Source organism: Trachinotus anak, unplaced genomic scaffold, assembly GCF_046630095.1.
Source record: "Trachinotus anak isolate AG129_WGS33_773 ecotype Australia unplaced genomic scaffold, CSIRO_AGI_Tana_v1 ptg000003l, whole genome shotgun sequence".
NCBI lineage: Eukaryota > Metazoa > Chordata > Actinopteri > Carangiformes > Carangidae > Trachinotus > Trachinotus anak.
Window position 1 is genome coordinate 3,717,113 of NW_027273854.1, and position 21,394 is coordinate 3,738,506.

A 21,394-nucleotide genomic window follows, 5' to 3' on the forward strand; every position below is an offset into this window, starting at 1 on the left:
CTCCTCCTTCGAAAGGGGGGAATAAACCCAGTCAGCTTATATGTCTGTTTCAACATGGGCACCAATCTGTTTTCAACCCTCTCCCTCTGTCTCTCCCGGCCCTGCAGGCCCTTCTCTGGTTTCGATCTTTTCCCTCCTCCCATCTACCTGATCTCCATCATCATGTACTGTCTTACCTCGATTTCTCTTCCCTTTTCCCTCCCTTGTTCCTCACTTCCCACCCGGTCTTGTTCTCCACCGCTACAGATCGATGCCCCCCCCCACACACACACCTCTCCTCCCCCGAATCATATCTTTTGATCAAGTGCTGATTAATGACATACACAGGCTGATGAATAATTCACCAAAATGGAGAGTGAGGAAGGGGGAGGCAGAGAAGTGGGGGAGACGATGAGAAGGTAGGGGTGACGAACAAAGAGAAAGTCGCAGTGGAGAGGAATAAAGTCGGAGTGTACAGAGGCAGACAGCATGGGAGAGGAGATGACAGCAAGGAATGAGGGGTGTTTGAGGGGATTATATAGAGGAGAGAGTGAAAGAGAAAGGGAGGGAGGGCGGAGACAGAGGCGAACCCAATTCCAGAGGATGCACCCCCGGGGCTGGAGGATTGGCTGCTGTTGTCTTGTTTTCACTCATTTGCACTTAGTCTTGTTGTCAGCCTGTTACAGATAAAATTTCATTCTCTTTTGTGTGATTTAACAGTTCTTATGTCTTTGTCATGCCCATAGAGACACTCTGAATGGAAGGAAATTGAAGGAAAAGGGGTTAAAAGAAAAGGACGCCTTTGTGTGGGACAGCACAAGCCTGTGGTGGGGGAGGGGGGTAAGAAAGTACTGTTCAACAGGAAGGTGATGACTGGCCTGCCCCCACTTGTTAATTGGTGGCCCCCTGGTTTGAAAAGTACACAAAAACTTACACAAAAATCAGCACATTGTATCCTAATGAGTCTTCTTGGTCTACTTACAAACTATGAATATTCATGTTCAGGGCTGTGGGCGATCGAGGGCTCTGATTGGTCCTTTTGTGGAGACAGTTATCAGACCCAAAAGATGCTATTTATAAAAAAAGACTTCAAATGGTTCAGGATAATTATAAATATTCATTGTATATTTAGTCTATTTATTTATAAGCATTCATGGAATATTTATAGGGTGTTTACACATTTAAATATTCATCATGAATTTACGTATAATAGGCTCCGACACGTGCAGTTGTGCCCTTCAAAACCATAAAGAGAACTACAAAAGTGCCTGAGCTGTGGAGCTGATGTCGACTCTCTTTCAGTCCTGCTCCTCTTTGCTGGAGCTGTCCAGCAGTCTGGTGCTGAAACGGCGCTTTTCTTTTATTCTGTGAGTTTTTTTGTTTTTTTTTTTCAATCGGATGAGTCATACTCCACCCTCGCTAACACACCCACATCTCCACCCTCACATCTCCATCAAACCCCCCCACCCCCCCACCTCCATCCGCCCACCCCCACACCCTCACCCACCCCCTCAGACACAATTCTTGAGCCGTCACAGATTAAAAACCTCATAGCCATGAGGAAATGAGGGATGACATTGCATAGAGACATCACTGTGGGTGTTGGTGTTTTTTAATTGTTTGCTGAACCACCACCCCCCCTCCTCAATCCCACCTCTACCCGCCTCGCCTCCTCTCCTCCCCTAAGAATATCCTCTCTCCGCCAACGTTTGCCCCCATTTTCGGCTCAGCATTTGAATGTGGGATATGAGCTTCAGGGGATGGTTGCATATCAATTGGTGCTTACAGCGGGTTCCCTCTCCTGCTCCGTGATGTGTGATTTGTAGATGATGTGGCGATGCTGGCGAAGGTGTATGTGTGTGTGTGTGTGTGTGTGTGTGTGTGTGTGTGTGTGTGTGTGTGTGTGACGGGGGTGTATGGATTGTTGATCGTGCAGTGGTTTACAGTTGATTTGTCAAGCATATGTGTAATGTGTTAATTTGCAAATACACATCATTAGGCTGTTTTTTTTAGCGATGATAGCAGCATGGCACTGTGGATGGGAGTGTAGTTCTGTCGGTTAGTGCATCCCTTCGGTTCAGATCGATGGATAGAGCAGTTTCCTCCTGTAGCGCCAACATAAGGGTCGCACTCGAGTGTTTTAGTGAAATGTCTCAACATCCATTGGGTGGATTGCCTTGACATTTGGTACACACATTCATGTCCCCCTCAGGATTAATTGTAAGTCTAGTGTTGTAATGATGAATCTCTCGTGTGTTTCCTCTCTCTACCTTCTTCTCCTGGTCCTCTGTAGAGATCTCTGTCAGCCTGCTGTCGGTCATCGTGACATTCTGCGGCATCGTCCTCCTCTCCGTCTCCCTCTTCGTCTCGTGGAAGCTCTGCTGGCTGCCATGGCGGGACAAGGAGGGCGGAGGCCTGAGCCTGACGTCGGGGTTGCTGCCCGGAAGTGCTGGCGTCGGAAGCCTCGGAGGCGCCGGGGGCTCGTCGCTCTTGCCCCCGCTGCTGCAGAGGAAGGAGGGCCACTCCACATCCTCTCTCTACCCCACACTGGGCCAGCAGGGCCAGCACCACCCCCACTTCTCTGACCTGGTGGGGCTGGAGAGGGGGGAGGTCGGATGTGTGGCTGGGGGGCCGCATGAGACCCAGGAGCACTCCTACCTGGACATGGACTCCTACCCCAACAACGCTGGTGAGAGAGAACACTAGCTCGCAGACATTAGACACTCTTAATCCCAGTCTGACTGTAAGAGTAATGTAATGCCATGGTCAATACCTTCTCATTTTAATATACTCTCAGTACTGAATTTAATACATTTACCTACATACAGTGAAAATTATTTATCTGTGCTGCACTGGTGTGATGAATGCTGACCATTATTGTACATATAAATGGGTTTTCTTTCAGTAGAGCTACATTCAAGGAATATTACTTTTTCATCTCACTGGACTGCTCTCTTATTACAGACACTTAGTTATACAGTAGTAAAATTTAGAAAAAAAAAAGGTGCACTGCATATTTGAGTAGAAGTTTTAATTACAACGAATATTGCCTACATTTTCATTAAAGGATTAATTTGTTTATTCCTTAAAGCTGCATAAATCAATTTTTGGCAGTACGCTGCAGCAAACAGACACACAGACTGTTATATAATCACCTTATAAGGCTGTTCCGGATAACATGTTTGCAACCAGAAGGGCTTTGGAGTCATGTTTCTGGCCCACCTGATGAATATAACTCCTGTGTTAGATTTCTTTTTCGCTTTTTTTTGGTCTCTGAGAAAATCGTTAGCTGCTAAATGTTCAGCTTTCTTTACCGGTTAGTTTTATCAGAGCTTGTTTGCAGAAAAACAGCTGCCTGCTGCTGCTGCTGGAAACAAGGTTGATGTGAGCAGTGAAACTGAACCAAACAGTAAATGTGCCATGACAATAAGCTCAAAAGCTCGCTAAAAAGCTGCCGAGCTGGCCCATAATTCTGTGCTGGGTTTATTACTATAAACAATTACATTACACAAAGTTGGACCTGTGTTAGATGATAGATTGAAATTTAATCTGCAGCTATTTTGATGATCAGTTTTTGTTTTATGTCATTTTTCAAGAACAAATGTCAAACATTTCACCATTACGGCTTCTTAAATGTGAGAATTGGCTACTCTTCTTTGTCTCACATGCTTTTGAATTTAATATTTTGGGGTTTCGAGCTACTACTTGGACCAAAAAAAAAGGATATTTGATACATAATCTGCCTTTTCATTGTTTTCTAATGTTTTAGAGACAAAATAATGCTAAAGACTAAATAAATGCAGATTAAAGACTAAATAAAATAATTGTTAATTGCACACAATCACACAAATAGATATAAGTATATTGATAAACGTACCTGTAAGAGATCTTTCGTCATAGTGGCGTGACTGGAATCGGTCACTGAGCTCAACAACAACCTGAATTGGCAGTGATTAGAACAAGGAGCAATTTTCACAATAAAATGATGTTTTAAACTGATATCACCTCAGGCAGCAGCTGATATGTGTGTTTATTGTGTTGATGTATTTACGCTGGCTGTCAACCCCAGTGCAGGTTGTTTGTCATAATTCACAGTCAAATGTTTGCTGGCTGTCTTTATTGCAGCTGGATGTGCGCTGTTTCATGTCTCCGTGCTGTTGGCCTTTCATGCCGGCTCATGTTCTGCTGTTGTAAATATGTTTGATTGCTTCTTCCCTTCTCTCTGCTGTTAAATCACTGTCTGTTAAATCGATGCCATACAATCAATGGGATCAATGCGTTGCAGAAAGACACACACGTTGCTGTTAGAGCCAGTGTAATGGCCGACTCCTCAGCCACAGCAACACTAATAAAAGAGATGTTGTTTCTGTGTTCTTCCTCTGTTAGGAACTCTGAAGCTGAGTCAGACGTCTCCAGACGTCCCCAACTCAGAGGGTGGAGCCCATCCCCATAAAGACCTGCCCAACGCCCACTCCCAGCAGCAGGTCACCTCCCGGTCAGTACCAAGCATATGAGTGAGCTTCTAAAGTTTGTTAGTTTCTGGTTGTGTGTTGCTGTTAAATGCAGAGATGTCATGGTGAATAAAAACAGGAGTGAATTTAAACCTCCAGCTGGTGATCATTAAAGTGAAAAGGCAATGAAAATTACATAAAGGAGGCCTCTACCTTTTAGAAAGTTGTTTTTGTGATCCCACTGATTAAAAAAAAAAAAAAACATGTTGGCTTTAATAGTGTTTACCTCTAATGAAGACTTTTTGAATCTCTTTGTGTCAGTTTAGTCTCAATCAACTTCTCTCTTTTTGAGGCTGATATTATCTGATCTCATGCAGCACATTTCACTGTTCTGAACAGATGTAAAGTAGTTTTTGTGGTTTGTCCAGGAGCACCATCATTGTACAACTAGACTTAATTAGATAACACTACAGTGCATGTAGTTGTAACCGTGGTTTACCCACCACTGCATCTCTGATTAAGCTGTGTGTGTGTGTGTGTGTGTGTGTGTGTGTGTGTGTGTTAAGCTATGTGTGTGTGTGTGCTGTGCTCTTCACTTAATAGTCACCCTCTGAGCTCTTATGTGTCTGTTTAGGCCCAAGCCCATGACTCACCAGCTCTCCAGCCCTGATTTCCATGGTGAGGAGAAGGAGCAGGTAACCAGCATTGGGCAGATCAAACCGGAGCTCTACAGACCCAAGGGCGACCAGGGCGAAGGCAGCCAGGGTGACACCTGCGGCAAGATCAGCTTCCTCCTGCGCTACGCCTTCAAGTAAGTTAACACCGAAACAACCTGCTGGCTCTGTCAGTGCCCTCTTATGTAAAACTTTAGAATTTTAACATTAATAAATCATTGCCAGAAATAATTTTACGGTATAAAGTCGACCTGTGCAAACTGAAGCCGTTACATCACCACCAGTTAGGCTGAAAGATGCTGCAGCAGCGTCTGTGTGAATCCCCGTGGACTTATCTGTCTGGAAAACTGCGAACCTCCTGACCTTGATGAAAACACAGCAAAAGCACCAAACTTTTCTATCCTAGTTTTTTGTAGGTGGAGCTGGATTCACAAAACAAGGTTTCACTCACACTTTTAAAAGTGTTAAATTTCACCACACAATGCAAAAACAACACACAGGACATCATATCATTGTCATTTAGTTCAGTTAAAATCAGGAGAAATGTTGCCACCTTTAACGTTAACTCACTAAAAAGGACAACAAACACAAACTAAGCTTCTACAGACATGCTAGCAGCTCTGTGAGGCTGTGCTATGAGCTAAATGCTTACATAAGCATGCTAACATGCTAACTGGTTCCAGAATTGTTTTGTCCTCTGCATTACAACAGGACTCTCTTGGATAAAATAGCAACCCTAAAGGCTACAGTGTGAATTAATTCAACTTTGAATCTGATAAATCACATTTTGTTTGTAATTTTAGTTTAGCAGAAGGTTCTAACTAACATGCTAACATGCTAGCTCTCTGCTTCCAGAAGTGTTTCATCCTCAACATTACGTAACACAGAAACACGGGAGTCTTTCAGTTAATGTAGTATTATGCTTACTTATGCTGTGACTGCCAGTTTGAATTATTTCATCTTTTTTTCTGATTAATCACATTTTGTCTGTAATTTTAGCTCAGCTGAAGGGTCTAAATACTACCTTACCCATGAGCCTTGGCTGTCGTTGCCATGGTGAAGAGGCCAGAATCAGAGGACCAGGGAATTCAAAACAGTTTTTAAAGAGGAGAAGAAAAACACAGAATTCACCAATATATAACCCAGAATTCAAAAGTTAATTATTTCGGTTTTATTTTCAGCTAGTTGTTAGCAGAATTTTAAGCCCAGTCATTGGATTCTTCTTCCTGAAATGCACCTTGGGAGTCGTAGTTAAGATCTGCCTCTGAGTTTTTATGCACACTTTTTATGTGCCTTCAACTTTTTATCAAAGAACCAGATAGCTCCTATCTGACATTGCCATCCGAAGAGTCATAGCGTGTCTTAAAAAGCATTCTGCAGTGCAGGGGATGGAGAATTTAGACCTGAACACTGTCTGATGAATCTTGCATGTGTCCAGTGAATGTCAATGTGTCTGTTTTTGCACCACTTTGATCGCTGCGGTGGATGTAAGGTTCCTCAAACGCTAAAGTCAGAATGCTGCGAGCAGACGCTGGTGTGCTGCGTTTCTTTATGTGAACAGACGGAAGGTGCTTTGTGGGAAAATATCTTTGAGCGTGTTTTTTTCCTCCTCAGAAGACACAAGAAGAAAACCTCCAGTGGAAAATTGAGTTTTGTTACAGCGAGCGTCGGATTTACCCTCATTTTGAAAAGCACCACTTAACAAAGTGATAGCATGAGATGTGGCTCAACAGTGGTCTTGTTTGTTTATAATAATACTGAAATATTAATGCTTAAAAATAAGAAAGTGGTTCTGTTAAATGTAAGCGACAAAGCGCTGTCGGTGTCTTTTATGTACTGTGTGGCACAGATTGCTGTAGTTACTTTAATTGTGCTCCTTTGACAATTCTCCGTTGAATATTCTCTGCTGGAGAATTTGGGCCTAAGAACGTAATTGGTGGGTACCACGCTGTGAGGGCTGCTGTGGTGTCTATATGAGCGTGTGTGTGTACTGTAAGGTTAGGGTGGTTGTGGGTTGTGGGGTTGAGTGTGGAGTCCGCCGTCTGTGGCTCAGCTGGCGGTGTGTGCCCCTCCCTCCCCCACCCCCAGCCTCCTCCTCCGTCCTGTTTCTGCCTGCCCTGACATGTAGAAACATTACAACAGCAGAAAGTGCTGATGGTCAGAAAAGAAAAGGGAGCGGGAGGCCGTTTCAGTCATGAATTATATATGGCAAGCCACTTTAAACAGCAGCCCCTGTCACCACATAATAACACCAGACTGCGCTACAGCCGGAGAGTTACAGATACAGGGAATTAGCAAGGGAGTTGGATGGAGAGGGAGGTTAATGATGAAAACTATTCATGTGCCCCTTTTCCCCCATTTATTAAGTCATAAGATAAATTATGTCGTGCTGTAGTTGCCTGTCATTACAGTGGAGGGAAGCAGTTTCAGTGAGAGGAGTGGGATAGAGGGAGTGACTGAGGAATAGAGAGGAAAGGTTAGAGATGTAGCTGCAAGACGAGTGTGTAGGCAGGTGTACAGACACACACACGTAGAGGTGTGTTGGTGCTGGAACTGAGATAAGATTGGTATGTTAATGTGTTACACCCCTGCTGTTTGGAGTGTAACAGTCAGAACAACAATGTCAATCTTCCTCAGATCCTCTGGGAAACGCATTTCTATTGACAATCCCATTAAAAGCTGACACATTACCACAGTGGGAGCAGCAGCTAGCTTTCGGGGCTTTGTCTGCCAGGAATAAGGCCGTGAATTTCTCTCCCTGCTCCAGCAGTAATAGGTGTATTCTCTGCAGCGAGCCTCGGGGATTGTGTAAAAACCTTGGTGCTGGTTCGGGCTCATGTCTTGTTCTGTAATAAGACACGTGAATGCAGGAGAATCTGCAACTGTGTCTCTGGAACAAACAACAGATGCAGGAAAATTCACGTTGATCAGGGAGAGGTGTTTATTTATTTACTTATTTTGGTGCACAACTTCCTGTCGTTTCCAATTATTGTACATCAGAGCGCCGCCATGAAGCATGCTGGTTAATCACGGTGGCTGCAGAGTCTCTAACAGCAGCCTGTCACAAAATCATACTGGATTAAATGATCATTAGATACATATTTGAATTGGTCAGGGTTTTCTCGTTAAAATATTTATGTGGCTGAGCTGGAAATGTAATTTTCTGCAGCAGTTTGCTCTGTGTATCATCTAACTGATTCGATGTGATTGCAGAGACTGGGCATGTTTATGCAATTGCCTTAATTGGATATGATGCAGAGGTAAACATGTGTCCCGATTGGCCACGGTTGTACTGTCAACCAGCATGTCTTATTTGTGATTGGTACACATGGACAGAAGACATCACAACCGCCAGGGTCACTGCTGGCTTTGCCCTGCTGATCCCTCCTCAGCCCCAAAGTTCACGCTGCTCTCCTAAAGCAGCTAATGAAGTGCTGACACACTGCTTAACACGGGGAGACACAGTCTAACGAGGTCTGATTAAAGGCCTCCGAGCCATCCTCATCTTCATCTTGTAATTAAATACATAATAAACGGTGCATGAGACTCAGCCATGACTGTGGATGGAGCGTTCTGATGTAAAGATTTGTGTGTCCGCTCGCTCATGTGTGTGTTTATCCTTGCATGTTTGTGTGCGTGACAAAGGAAGACTTGCAGCCCTGCTGCAGTGGTTACACATGCATCTGTGAGTGTGTGTCTGCTGGGTTTGTTGCTTTAAGGGTAAATACTGTGCTGCTGATAGTCAACATATTGTACCTATATTTATTTATTTATCTTCCTCTAAAAAATATTGCATAAATACAGTTCAAGTGTTCAATGTAATGTTTATTTAAATAAGGTAATTTAAGTTTTATTCTCATCAATGAAACAGCCGTCAAACCAGGAGACATGAAAACTCTTTAAAAAGGCCCCAAAGAAACCTTGGATCACCTTGGATTCAAGGAAGCCATTAATTCTCATTTTAAGCATCAAACGATTCATTTGATAATTAATCAGGAAAATAATTAGCATATTAATGGGATTAATTTTTTAGTTGCAGCCCAAGTTGCTGTCTAATTGTGATGCCTGTCAATCGTCCAAACTATTTAAAATTTTTGTGTTGGGGCAACATATTTATTTACAGCTGGATTTCAGATTTTACCTCTAGATAAATAACAGATTATGCAGATTATTTTATTAAGAGGTCAAACTTTATAGTATTTTATAAGAAAAAAAAGAAAAAGATTAGACTAAATCCTCCAAATTAAACTTGATTAGTTGATCGCTTAGACTCATCTCACGACCCCCAGTTTGGGAGCCACTGCTTTAAAGAAATAAGGAATCAATGCTAAAACGATTAGTTTTTAGTGTGGATTTCGTATTTATATCTAGTGAAGCGCTGCAACTAATGATTATTATTATCGATTAATCCTGTTATTTTCTTTAATCTTGTAATTTCTATTTCTCTTGTCCTCTTTCTTTCTTGATTAATTGAAACACAGATTTATTCAATTTACTGACACATAAAAGCTGCAAACACACGCATTTCAGATGGTGAAATCCCCCAGTTTTTAAGCATTTGATTGACTGATGATAAAATAGAATAAAATAGTTCCTGATTAATGTTCTGTTGATTGACTCTGCAGTTAATCAACCAGTCCTCTCTGCTCTGCTCCTCTGCATTAACAGCTCTGTAGGGTCCTGTGTTAAGGATTATTAATGAGGCCGACTCTGTCTCACTGCCTGTACATCTGTGCTTACATGTAACATCGCTGATAGTGCAGCCGTGACACAGCAGCAGGGATGACGCACACACACACACACAAGCTATTTTGGCTACTCCACCCCCAACATGATGTGTCTATAAGAGTTTGCTATATATATCTATATACATGTGTTTGTGTGTTTGTGTCCCAGCACGGAGCAGTTGGTAGTGAAGATCCTGAAAGCTTTGGACCTGCCAGCGAAGGACGCCAACGGCTTCTCTGACCCGTACGTGAAGATCTACCTACTGCCAGACAGGAAGAAGAAATTCCAGACCAAGGTGCCTCCCACTCCCACAATACTCACCTGTATCCTTAGTGTAAATGCTCCGGGAACACAAACAAAACAAAACAACATTAACATTAGCTTGTTTTAGCCGTCATCAGCTCCGACTCGCTGTTTTCCTCCCGCCTGTTTCCTGCTGCTCTGATGACCCAGCGTCCTCCATTACAGTTTCACTAATGTAATCTAATCTAATCTGGGGAATAATTTATTCAAGATAATGTGCTTCAGACTATTATAGACCACTGCTACTCAACTCCTGTGTGTTATTCTGGTTGTTTGAGGACAGTCGAGTCAATATTTGAGTACGTTTCAGGACGTTCTGTACCAGGAAATCTACCCTTGGCCCTGGAAAAACAAAAAAAAAAAACTCTCTTCTAATTTATTCTCTGCGGAGAAGCTTGAGACTTATGAGCTCAGTGGCCTCACAAATGTGAGTTGTAGTGCTCTGTTGTGTACCCATAAATACCACCAGTTGTTTTCTCCAGAGCTGGAATAAAACAGAGAGAAACTCTGAAGCTGAAAATGGTCAGAATTGATTGCAGAGCCAGAAACGAAGCTTCAAACTACAATGAAGCTGCACCAGTTTGAAATTTCTCCCTTTTGGTTTTCCCCCCTCTTTGTGCGACTGTCTCCTGTATATCACAAAAGCCCCTTCAGGCACTGAAAAGCGTGAATGCTTCAGTCATTTGCATAATACTGGCTCCTCTTTTATTTAGAGTGTAGATGATTGTTTAATTTCAATCACATCCTCATTAACATGGCATTTTTACACCACTCATATTCCACCACACTTTTATCCCTCCGACTAATTTCAAAAAGAGACACAGACGTCACCTACCAGTAGATGTTGGATGCTTTGTGTTTCTGGTTTGTAAAGGCTCAGCGTCACCGTCAGCTGCCGTTTAATCCAAAGCTAACAAGTAATCATCAAGTGCTAATAAGCCGGAGCGACAGGCAGGACTTACGCTGTAGAAAAAGCTGGATTTGGAAAATTGAGTGTGTGTCACATTTTAATTATCACAGGCTTTATTGCATGACGGCATTTACTTCAAATGATTTCATGGCAGCGAGTAAATCAACAAAAAATTTTAAAAATTGTGCCGGAGATTGAAGACAAATTTACAAATGTTGTCTGCAACGTGTTGTGATGGTACGAAGAGCAGGAGATAGCTGCGGCCTCTCCTCCCATCAGGCTGTATCCTCCAATTCAAAACCAGCCGTTTTATTTGACTTGTTATGGAGGAGGTGACAGATGGAAAAGGCAGGAAAACACAACACTGAGTCACAACAGAGGTGAACTGATTTGGAATAAATACAGTTACCTACAGGAAATGTGTTGTAAACTTTTAAAAGGAAGAAGTGCTTTACCTCGTACATGTCAAGGAACAGTTTTAAATTCAGTTATTTCTTTTGAGCAGGTTTGATTTGATCTTTCATCCCATAAGAAAAGGTGTAATGCACTTTTCCTCCCTCGGGCTGAGGAACAAGGTCAGCTCGGTGTAGTAGAGGTTAATTATGTCGCCCAAGGACATCTCAGCTGGTACGGCCACAATATCAATCAAAGACCCTTTTGGACTATTCTGTGTCTTGGTTTTTTTTAAAGGAATGGAGATCAGTCAATTTAAAATACAGATTCATGACATTTACTTGTAGTAAAGGCTGTTTTGCTGCTTTCAGCGCGACATGATTCATGCTACAGGCAGTTAATCAAAGCTTTTATGTTCTCAAGTCTGTGTGAGGAGAAAAAAATAAAAATAAACGTGGCTCACAGGAAGTGATGCCTTTTATGTTTTTAATTTGTTTTTGGTAATACAGAAGTAGAGCTGGGTGGTTTGCAGGCGCAGAAAACACCTCTCCCTGAAATCCAGACTCAAATACAATTATAAAGATTCAGCAAAGAGAAGTATTGCGACCAGCTGTATCTCTCAGGTACTTTAGCACTGATAGCAACATTGGAGTCGCAGATTAAAGCTATATGACAAACTTTGAAACCCTGAAGCTCATTTGTCAGCAGTTACTGTGTTTGTGAAGAATCCTCGACTCCGCCAACATGAAAAAGTGCCTGTTTGTTTTGCTCAGGAAATAAAGACGCACATGAAACAGGTTAGAAATCCACTTTACTGTGGCAGCGGATGGAAACCAGCAGATTACAGGAGTCTTTGAGGATCCTGGACACGTCTTCGAGATATCATTAAGTCTTGTCAAACAGCAAGTGGTGTTTCTTGGCCTGAATTTATCTCTGAGAAAACCTCAGCTCATAGCTGTCAAAGCATTACTGCAAAAGTCTCAAATGTAAAAACAAATGGTTACATGAAAATCACGAACAGGGGACGGGCCAGAAAATAAATGTGGTAATGCTTTAGATTAGAGCAGACAAATCACTGCGTCATTATTCAGCATCACGACAACAACAGAGATTCAGATATGTTAGTACAAGAGAAGAAGATGAGAGGTTTGGGAATAAGAGGAATAATTAAAATATTTAACTTGTTTCTTTTCTTTCTTGAAGTAGTTATTAGATCAGTAACATTATTACTGGGCGAAAAGGCAGGAAACGTGTTGACAATATTGATATTGCAGCAAAATTTATTAATTTTAGAATTATGACACATTTACAAAAAATACTCTCAGAAATTACAATGTATAAAGTTTTAACATTGAGAACTTATTATTATTATTAATATAATGCACAATACTGGGCTAAACCTGTACCTTTGCAGCTGTAGCCATGAAATAGTTATGTAGTAATGATAATGATGATGATGATGATGATGATGATGATGATGATAATAATAATGATACAAATAAAATATTTGTATTGCACCTTTAAAAACAGGGTTTACAAAGTGCTTTGACAGACATATAAAAAGACAATTTTAGATAAAAGCAGGACTGAGGTGGAGTTACAGGCGGATGACAAGCAGTGTATTACAATGTAAATAAGGAGGGAGCAAAACCACACACACACACACACACACACACACACACACACACCACCGATGTACACACAAGCACGCAAACACAGTGAAAACCATAAAAAGACGGTATATTGGGGAAAGTTATATGAACTGTATGTTTTTTTTAAATTATGTGAAAATACTATGGAACAGTCCACTGTACCAGTTTTAATATCCTTTCCATTGTCCATTCATAAATTCAACAAATTAAAATTTGATTTAATTTTCTTTCTTTTACCAACTTTTTTGAAACACATGCATGAGTAATGTCAGGTGAGGTTACTTTTTAGTGGTGTGTGTGTGTGTGTGCGCGCGCGCGCGCGCAGGATGTAAAATGAAGCAGTGTCTTGTTAACTCCCTCATGTTAAAACTCCCTCATAATAACTCTGTCCTCATGGCCTCATACCTGACAGTAGATACAGTGATGCTCCATCTGCACAGGGTATTCTCACTGTAATTTGCAGACGTTAATATAAAGTGTCATTATGAATTCTCCTCTGTCTGTCTCTGTCTCAGGTTCACAGAAAGACCTTAAACCCAGTGTTCAACGAGACATTTCAGTTCGGCGTGCCGCTGAATGAACTACATTCCAGGAAGCTGCATTTCTCCGTGTACGACTTCGACCGCTTCTCCAGACATGACCTGATCGGCCAGGTAGTGGTGGACAACCTGCTGGACTTCAGTGAGGGCAGCGGGGACAAACCTGTGTGGAGGGACATCGTGGAGGGCACCGCGGTAAGGATGACGCGCCGCCGCAGAAATAACCCAGAATGATCACATTCATTTGGAGAAGATGCCCACTTTAGATCAGATGAAATTTGAATGAGCCCGGCGGCGGTGTCAGGGCCCGGTGCAGCTGCAAATTGTTGGGCTGAAGCTGTGAGAAATAGATGGAAGCAGGGATGGAGAGTATCAAACATGACACAAGTGACAGTTTCAAATAGAAATATAACATAAAAATGAATCTGAATTATAGCTTTGAAGAAAGAAGATTACATTGCAGTATGAAGCCAAGTGATAAATATAAACACACACGGGTATATACAGAAAATATGACGATATGCTGTTGTTGACAGATGTGCAGAATGGGCCCTGTATTCATCTTAACAGCTGGACTATAGATATACATGCTCATGCTTCATATTATCAATTACATGAAATCCACAGATGTAAACACCAAGTAAACAATGTGCAGGTTTTGCTATGTGTTGAACAGTTGTTCACTTCATCCTTTTATAGCAAATTAACAGAAAGCCATTTTAATTTGTGCAAAAACGTGATTTTTAACTTTATTTTTCACAAATTTGTAAGTGTATGTGTTCAATATTCATAAAGCTGTTTTCAGGATTCTCGATTCCGTCGGTTGTTTTTGTGTCCGAAAATTTCAAGTCAAGTCAAAACATCAGGTTGTTGCTCAGACTGGTGAAATTCAGGCACCACAATTTAAAATTTTTTAGATTGCATAAACTTTTAAAAATCAAAATTCAAACCTGAAAAATTAAAATATTTCAGTGCTGCAGTAAAAATTTCAGAATAATGTGTCCTGTGGTGGTTCAGCCTCAGTTTCTTATAAGATCCAAAATGTGATGGTATTTCTTTGGTTTCGTACGACTCAAAGATCCCAGTGCAGTGCCGCCTGTTATCTGAAGATCCTGGATGTACAGTCGCACTGAGCAGAGAGGATGCACAGAAGTTGTGCAGACTGGAAATTGCCTGCAGTGTAGATTAATTCAGAGGTTGGTAATGTGAAAAACCAGCTCCGATAGATGACTGGAAATGCACTGCTGGCCACATCCAAACTTTATATCAAGCCCTGTCCAAGCAGATTTATATGAAATATTCATAGACGGCTATTAGCAAATTAGAAAGAGCAAAGTTTTTAATTTTTTTGGCATGGGCGGTTCATTTATTGAATAAGTTTAAAACACCGGCCTCTCAAAGTATTTCAGTGTTTCACTTGGGGAAGTATTGATTTGAGGCTCAAAGCCAGTGAGAGTCATCACGCCGCAGTGTGACCTGAATACCGCCGGTGTCATTACTGTGGTGCCACTGAGACCACGGGCTGCGAGAAGATCAGTGGATGGGAGTGGAGGGGGAGATATAAAAAGGCCAGGAGAATCATCACCTCCACTTAACACCTTCCTCCGCTCAGGGCCATCAGCAGATTGGCATATTAATCATTTACAGTGACGGCGCTTCCCCTCTGCCTAAACACCGCCTGTCCCCATTAGGACGCCCGCTGTCACACGCCATCAGATTTACTGTAGCTCTTTTCAGGCATCAGACAATCATCACAAAAAAAATAAAAAATTTACATCTGTTAGTCCCTGCTCCATTTCTGATCCCTTTCGTGTGTGTGTGTGTGTGTGTGTGTGTGTGTGTGTGTGTGTGTGTGTGTGTGTGTGTGGTGACCCACAGGAGAAGGCTGATCTCGGGGAGCTTAATTTCTCGCTGTGTTACCTGCCCACTGCAGGCAGACTCACTGCTACAATCATCAAGGCCACCAACCTCAAAGCCATGGACCTGACTGGCTTCTCAGGTAAAGGATTTACACACTCACACACACATCCCGCTGCTACAAGACCTCCGGCGAACAGCCTGACTGGAAACTTGTTTAAAGGTGGAAAAAAAAAATGTGACAGAAAACAGCTGTCTAAAAATAACAGCTATTGGTTTTGTGCGCCGCTTTCCTGATCTGGCGTGAAGCCGTTTAGAGACATTTTTCTTGTATATAAACATCAGTAGTAAACATGGTGCCGGTCCCCTGAAATAAAAGTGGAACTTATACACCATTTAGCACCAAATAAAAAAAGTCTCTCCCAGCAATGGCACCCTCAATAAACCATAATGCAATGCAGCTACAATATACAATATGTTGCATTTGTTGCAAGTAAAAGCATCATGTTTGTGCACAAAGGTTTAGCAGAGAGTGACTTCTCAAAACCTAATGAATCACCACCTGAAGTAGAAGCAGGGGAAGCATGTTGAGGAGGAAATTACTATAAATCTTTGCTAAATAAATCCTGGAATGTATATGAGCATCATAAGATTGATCGTTTCCAACCATGTAAGAGAATCTGAGGGGAGATTTTTTTTTTCCTCCATTAAGTAATAGAAGTAGAGTTTATAAATTATAAATGTATAACCTGAGGCTGTGAAGTTCATTTATTTCATAAACAACATGCAGTAAAAACTTTGTTTCCATTAGTGTATGTCTGCAGAAACGGAGAAAAACAGCAAGAGTTTCACCCAGGAGACCGATGTCAGGAATTGCTAATGCTAATATTGAATTAACAAAGGCATTATATACAGGTTTTATTCTTTATTTACCCTTCAGTTGAAGACTTGGTGATTGCTGCAGCAGTGCCCTCTCAGATTAAATGAGATCTCAGGTGAAAATGACCACAGGCCGTTATTATTGCCACAGTGATCCCGAGATGATTGCAGCGCCTGAAAGATGCTGAAAATTGCAGCATAAAAATGGAGTCTGTGTGTGTGTGTGTGTGTGCGTGCGTGCGTGCGCATGCACCCGCGTGTGAGTGTGAGTGTGTGTGTTTTCCCTGGCTGCTGTCACTGAGCTGCACATGTTGAATGGATAACTGAAGTGATTCAACCTGTGCTGCTTTTCTCCCTTTGTGTTTTTAATCCAGCTTTGCCAAGGTGACTTGATTTTCATGCCTTTTATGTGTTACAGACGCAGATACCTGTGAGCATAATACCCAGCAGTGTTTGCAGGAGTCCCCCCCTTATCTTATTCTCTCTGCTTCCTCCCCCTCTTTCCCTGTCTCCCTCTCTTTTTCTTCCTCTTTCCCCTTCACTGCTTCCTATCCTACCTCCCTGTCTTCATTTCCTTTTTTCTTCCCCACTACTCCCCCTCTTTCCCCCCCTCTCTCTCCATCTCCCTTGTCTTACTCTCTCTCTTTCCTCCTCTGTCTTTGTTTCTCCTTCAGATCCGTACGTAAAAGCCTCTCTGATCTGTGATGGGCGAAGGCTAAAAAAGAGGAAGACCTCCATTAAGAAGAACACGCTGAACCCCACGTACAACGAGGCGCTGGTGTTTGACATTCCCAATGAAAATATAGAAAGTGTATCCATCATCATTGCAGTGATGGACTATGACTGGTGAGAGAGCGGAGCCGTCATTACACTGCTGCATACTCTTAAAGATGAGACTGATCATTACTGTGAACTGTGCTGTTTACAGTGTGTGTGTGTGTGTGTGTGTGTGTGTGTGTGTGTGTGTGTGTGTGTGTGTGTGTTTGCTTGCACTGCTGCTTGCCACTGCTTCGCGGTTGTCACATTTTTTGACGGTGTTGCGGCTGTGTTGAACATGACGAGGGGCCCCCCTCATGAGTCAGCCTCCTGGTGGACGTTCCCTGTTTTACAAAGACATGCACTTCATGAATAGGCATGATTTATGCTAATAGTGAAAGAGGAAGTGCAACCCTGCCAGCGTTTGTCTGTCGGCCGCTCGCAGCAGCAGCACTTGGCTGGTTGATGTGTTTGTGTATAGATCCACCACCTCCCTATTATGTAGTCTGCCCTCCATTTGGCGTCTCCATAGGTGTGTGCTTTTGTATGTTTGTGCTCGTGCCTGCTGCCGCGCTCACATCAAGCCTTTATACAGAGCTGTGCGTATTTGTGAGCTGCAATTCAATATCCGTCCTCGGCTGCTGTACTCTTTTCCTTTTACTCAAGGTTGATAAATGAGACCCTCTGTGCCTGTTTCCCGCTCCCTCTCTCTCTCTGCTTTTTTATATCCTCTCTCTCTCTATCCACCCCCACCCCCCTTTTCGTTTCCCACTCTCTGCTCTGTTCTCACTCTCTCTTTCTCTGTCTCCCTTGTCCTTGCTTCCATCCGTCATCCCTTGCCGTGTGTCAGTATTGGTCATAACGAGGTTATAGGGATGTGTCGTGTGGGCAGCGAAGCCGAGGGTCCAGGGAGAGAGCACTGGGCCGCCATGCTGGCCAATCCACGCAAACCAATCGAGCACTGGCATCAGCTTGTGGAGGTAATCAGCACATTATCATGTGTGTTCACGTGTGTGTAAGCATGAGTGTGTGTGTGTGTGTGTGTGTGTGTGTGTGTGTGTGTGTGTGTGCGCAGTCATGTATCACAAGTATGATCTCACACCACATATGTCACGTTCTGTTCTTCTGTTGGTGCTGGGGATAATAAAGAAGATTATTTTTATCATATAATGATTATCTTTAGAAGCAGCAGCAGAGATACCTGAGGAACAGCAGTGGTTGTAGTGATAGTAGTGGAGAAGTAACAGTAGCAGGGATTAACTGCAGAAGCAACACCAAAATAAACAATATTCCATTGTAAGTAAGCCTTGTGTTCATGTAAAATCAAAGCAAAATGCATTTAATTATCAAATTATATACTCAATATGTAGAATAGTGGTGCAAATTTGAATTACTTTATATACAGTTCAGTAATGAATGTTTCATATTTTGAATTCTGTTTTAAATGTAAAGAAAAAGATTAAATGTTTGTAAATTAAACATTCATCTGCAGATTAACTACTAACTATAGCTGTCAAATGAATGCAGTCGAGAAGGAAGGACAACTTTTCCCTTTGAAATATTATATATTGAGAAATTGTACTAAAGAATTCACATTTTGGGAACGATGCTTTCTTGGCGAGAGTAAGATGAGAAGATCGACACCACTTTCATGTCTGTACAGTAAATATGAAGCAGCAGCGGGTTAGCTTAGCTACCCCTACGTTAAAACAACAAGATGTTGTTTTTACACAAGTGACACATGTGGGTAATTAGTAGCTTTAGAGGAGCTAGTAGGTAGATGTTGTTACTTGTGGACAGAGCTAGGCTAGCTGCTTCCCCGTTCCCTGTTTCCTGTTTTAAGCTAAGCTAACTGGATTTAGCTTAATCTTTACCATAAATACACAAGAGCGGTATCAATCTTCTCATCTAATTCTCGACAAGAGAGTGAATAAGTGTATTTCCCAGGATGTCCTTCATGATAACTATATCGGGTGAATTTTTATGTAACTCATCCATTTTAATTTTATGAAGGCTTAAAGTTCGGAATAATTGAGGATATGACCACTTTCAGTGACAGATTGATGAGTGTTGCTTCCTACAAACTGGTGTCTCGGCTCCACACACACCCACCTCTTTGCCCATTTTTTGGATTATCCTGCTTAGTTAGGCAGAGTCAGGCAGTGCCAAGATGGCGACGGCAAAACAGCCCGCTCTGAGCCTCAAAACCACTCCCCAGCAGCCTATGGTTAACATCACAGAGGCTACGTCCATCTTTATATAGCCTACACTCTATTGGTAGTAGTAGCAATAGACAAATGGTGGTAAAAGTAAATCATGTCACATTAAAATTTTCAATTATTTTAACTGAATGCATAAAAAGAAATTTTTATGTCATAATGAACTGACATTAATAAAATCTGTTTTTTTTCCCTGCAGGAAAAAGCAATTGGTACGTTTGTGTCGAAGAGTGCTACAACACCCTCCCCTAAGCCTCACATCGTGGTGGACAGTCCTCACTCCGATTAAAGCTGTGAGCCTCTCCTGCCTTTTTTTTTTTCTTTTTTTTTTTTAATGGTTTTAACACATTTGATTATTTTCTAGTCAACTGTGTGTTGCTTTTTGTATCATCATTCCACAAGCAATGCAGCAGCTCCCTGATTTCTGCTCATAAAAAAAAAAAAAAAAAGACTGCACTGGAATATTAAAGTATAGTACACATAGTACACATCCACATACTGAACAGCAGATGCTCTCTAGTCAGATTTACACAGGGAAACTGGTGGAGGCTTTAAAAGCATGACCTGACTGTGAGTGTGCGATAAAGTGGAGGCTGTGGAGCTGTCAGATGTAGGACCTCTAAGGCAGAAGCATCTGTATAATCTAGATGTTATGGGTTATGTAATGCACCCCCCTCCTCCTCCCCCCAAACTTACAGTACTGCATACTGTTTATATATTCTCTTGCCCCCCTGCTGTCTCTCTCTTGCTTAATCTGCCTCTTCTCCCTTGTTCCCTCTTTCCTCAGGTCATTATCATCTCTCCAGCTCCAGACTTTCCTTTCCTTCCTCTCATCTGTGAATAATTCTCTCCATCAAAGAAAGAGAGACGCAGAGACACTGCTAGTGTCCAACTGCTAGTGCTGTTTTGCTCCTGCTAATGAATCCTCCAAATCCTGTGCTGTCTTTGCCAAGCCAGGAAAAAAAAAACAACCAACATCTACCACAAGCTACACTTTGAGCATCAGACTACACATTTCCGAACACATGCAGACATTAAACGGTACAGTAGGGCTGGTGTCAGGTGTAAATTTGGGATTTAGCACGGGGACTCACACACATACCTCACACACTCTCACACACACACACACACACACACACACACACATACACACAGAGTTTGTAGTATGTGCGTAGTTCATGTGTGCTTCAGATTAGTGTAGAATATCATCTAGGAGGAGTGTGATGTGACAAACTTTTCTCTCCTGAAAACAAAAAAAGAAAAAGGAAAAAAAAAAAAAAAAAAAGAAAGCCGTCACAGAGTGGATCATTTCAACCAGGACCAAAGGTTCATGCCCTTGTGTACAGACTATAAAAGAAGAAAATCACTATGTCGATATTTTTCTTTGCAACATTGGTGTACAGTATATGATGTACTGTATAGGAAAACATCTCATGTAGTACTTAGCAGGACAAAACATCCACGGAGGATTCTCCCGGAGGCCTTCTCCAGGCTCCGCACCCTCTGGTTTTCGGAACTTATCTCGCTTATCGTCGCCAGAGGAAAGATGACGAAGCATCCTGTAGTCTTTATTGATGTCAGAGGAGTGAAAAATGAGGACAGACTCATTGGTCTAAGCATGTTACGCAACCTTGAAATGTGTCCCTCTTCCTCATGCTTTTTGTAACTGTCCTCATCAAATATCAACTTTTTTTTTTTTTTTTTGTGTAATGATTTCACTTTGTCTTTTGTGTCATACATTACACATGTAACCATCAGGAAAGGAGTTTATTCATGCCATTTTTTTACAGTCCACTGAGGATGAGGTGGTATAAGCTCCTGAGAGACATGGACTACTTGATCATCCCCGGGTCTCTGGCCAACGTGGAGAACTTTTCCTACTGTAGGACGACACGGGTTGGATTGAAACCTGCGTTCAGGATCGGACCAGCTTCTGTTTGGAGTGCTCTCTCTCTGGAGGATGTAACCCACAGGGAAGGATATCACCACTTTATTTTTCTATCACTTCAGGACTTTTTGTTTCCTTCTCTCAAGACGTCATCGTCCAGCTTCAA

The 21,394-nt window shown here is 42.1% G+C and overlaps 1 protein-coding gene across 1 annotated transcript in view; it reads left to right on the forward strand.

The window, feature by feature from the left end:
* Window positions 1-20,629, forward strand: part of syt3 (synaptotagmin III) — a 30,018-nt gene extending 9,389 nt beyond the window's left edge. Inside the window, exons 4-13 of the mRNA XM_071466963.1 lie at window positions 2,273-2,668; window positions 4,366-4,474; window positions 5,065-5,241; window positions 10,001-10,127; window positions 13,606-13,824; window positions 15,508-15,628; window positions 17,040-17,211; window positions 17,972-18,101; window positions 19,540-19,633; window positions 20,128-20,629. Of these exons, the coding sequence (XP_071323064.1) occupies window positions 2,273-2,668; window positions 4,366-4,474; window positions 5,065-5,241; window positions 10,001-10,127; window positions 13,606-13,824; window positions 15,508-15,628; window positions 17,040-17,211; window positions 17,972-18,101; window positions 19,540-19,629 (1,541 nt within the window). The 3' untranslated portion in view covers window positions 19,630-19,633; window positions 20,128-20,629. The remainder of the gene's footprint in view (window positions 1-2,272; window positions 2,669-4,365; window positions 4,475-5,064; window positions 5,242-10,000; window positions 10,128-13,605; window positions 13,825-15,507; window positions 15,629-17,039; window positions 17,212-17,971; window positions 18,102-19,539; window positions 19,634-20,127) is intronic.
* The last annotated feature ends 765 nt before the right edge of the window (window positions 20,630-21,394 follow it).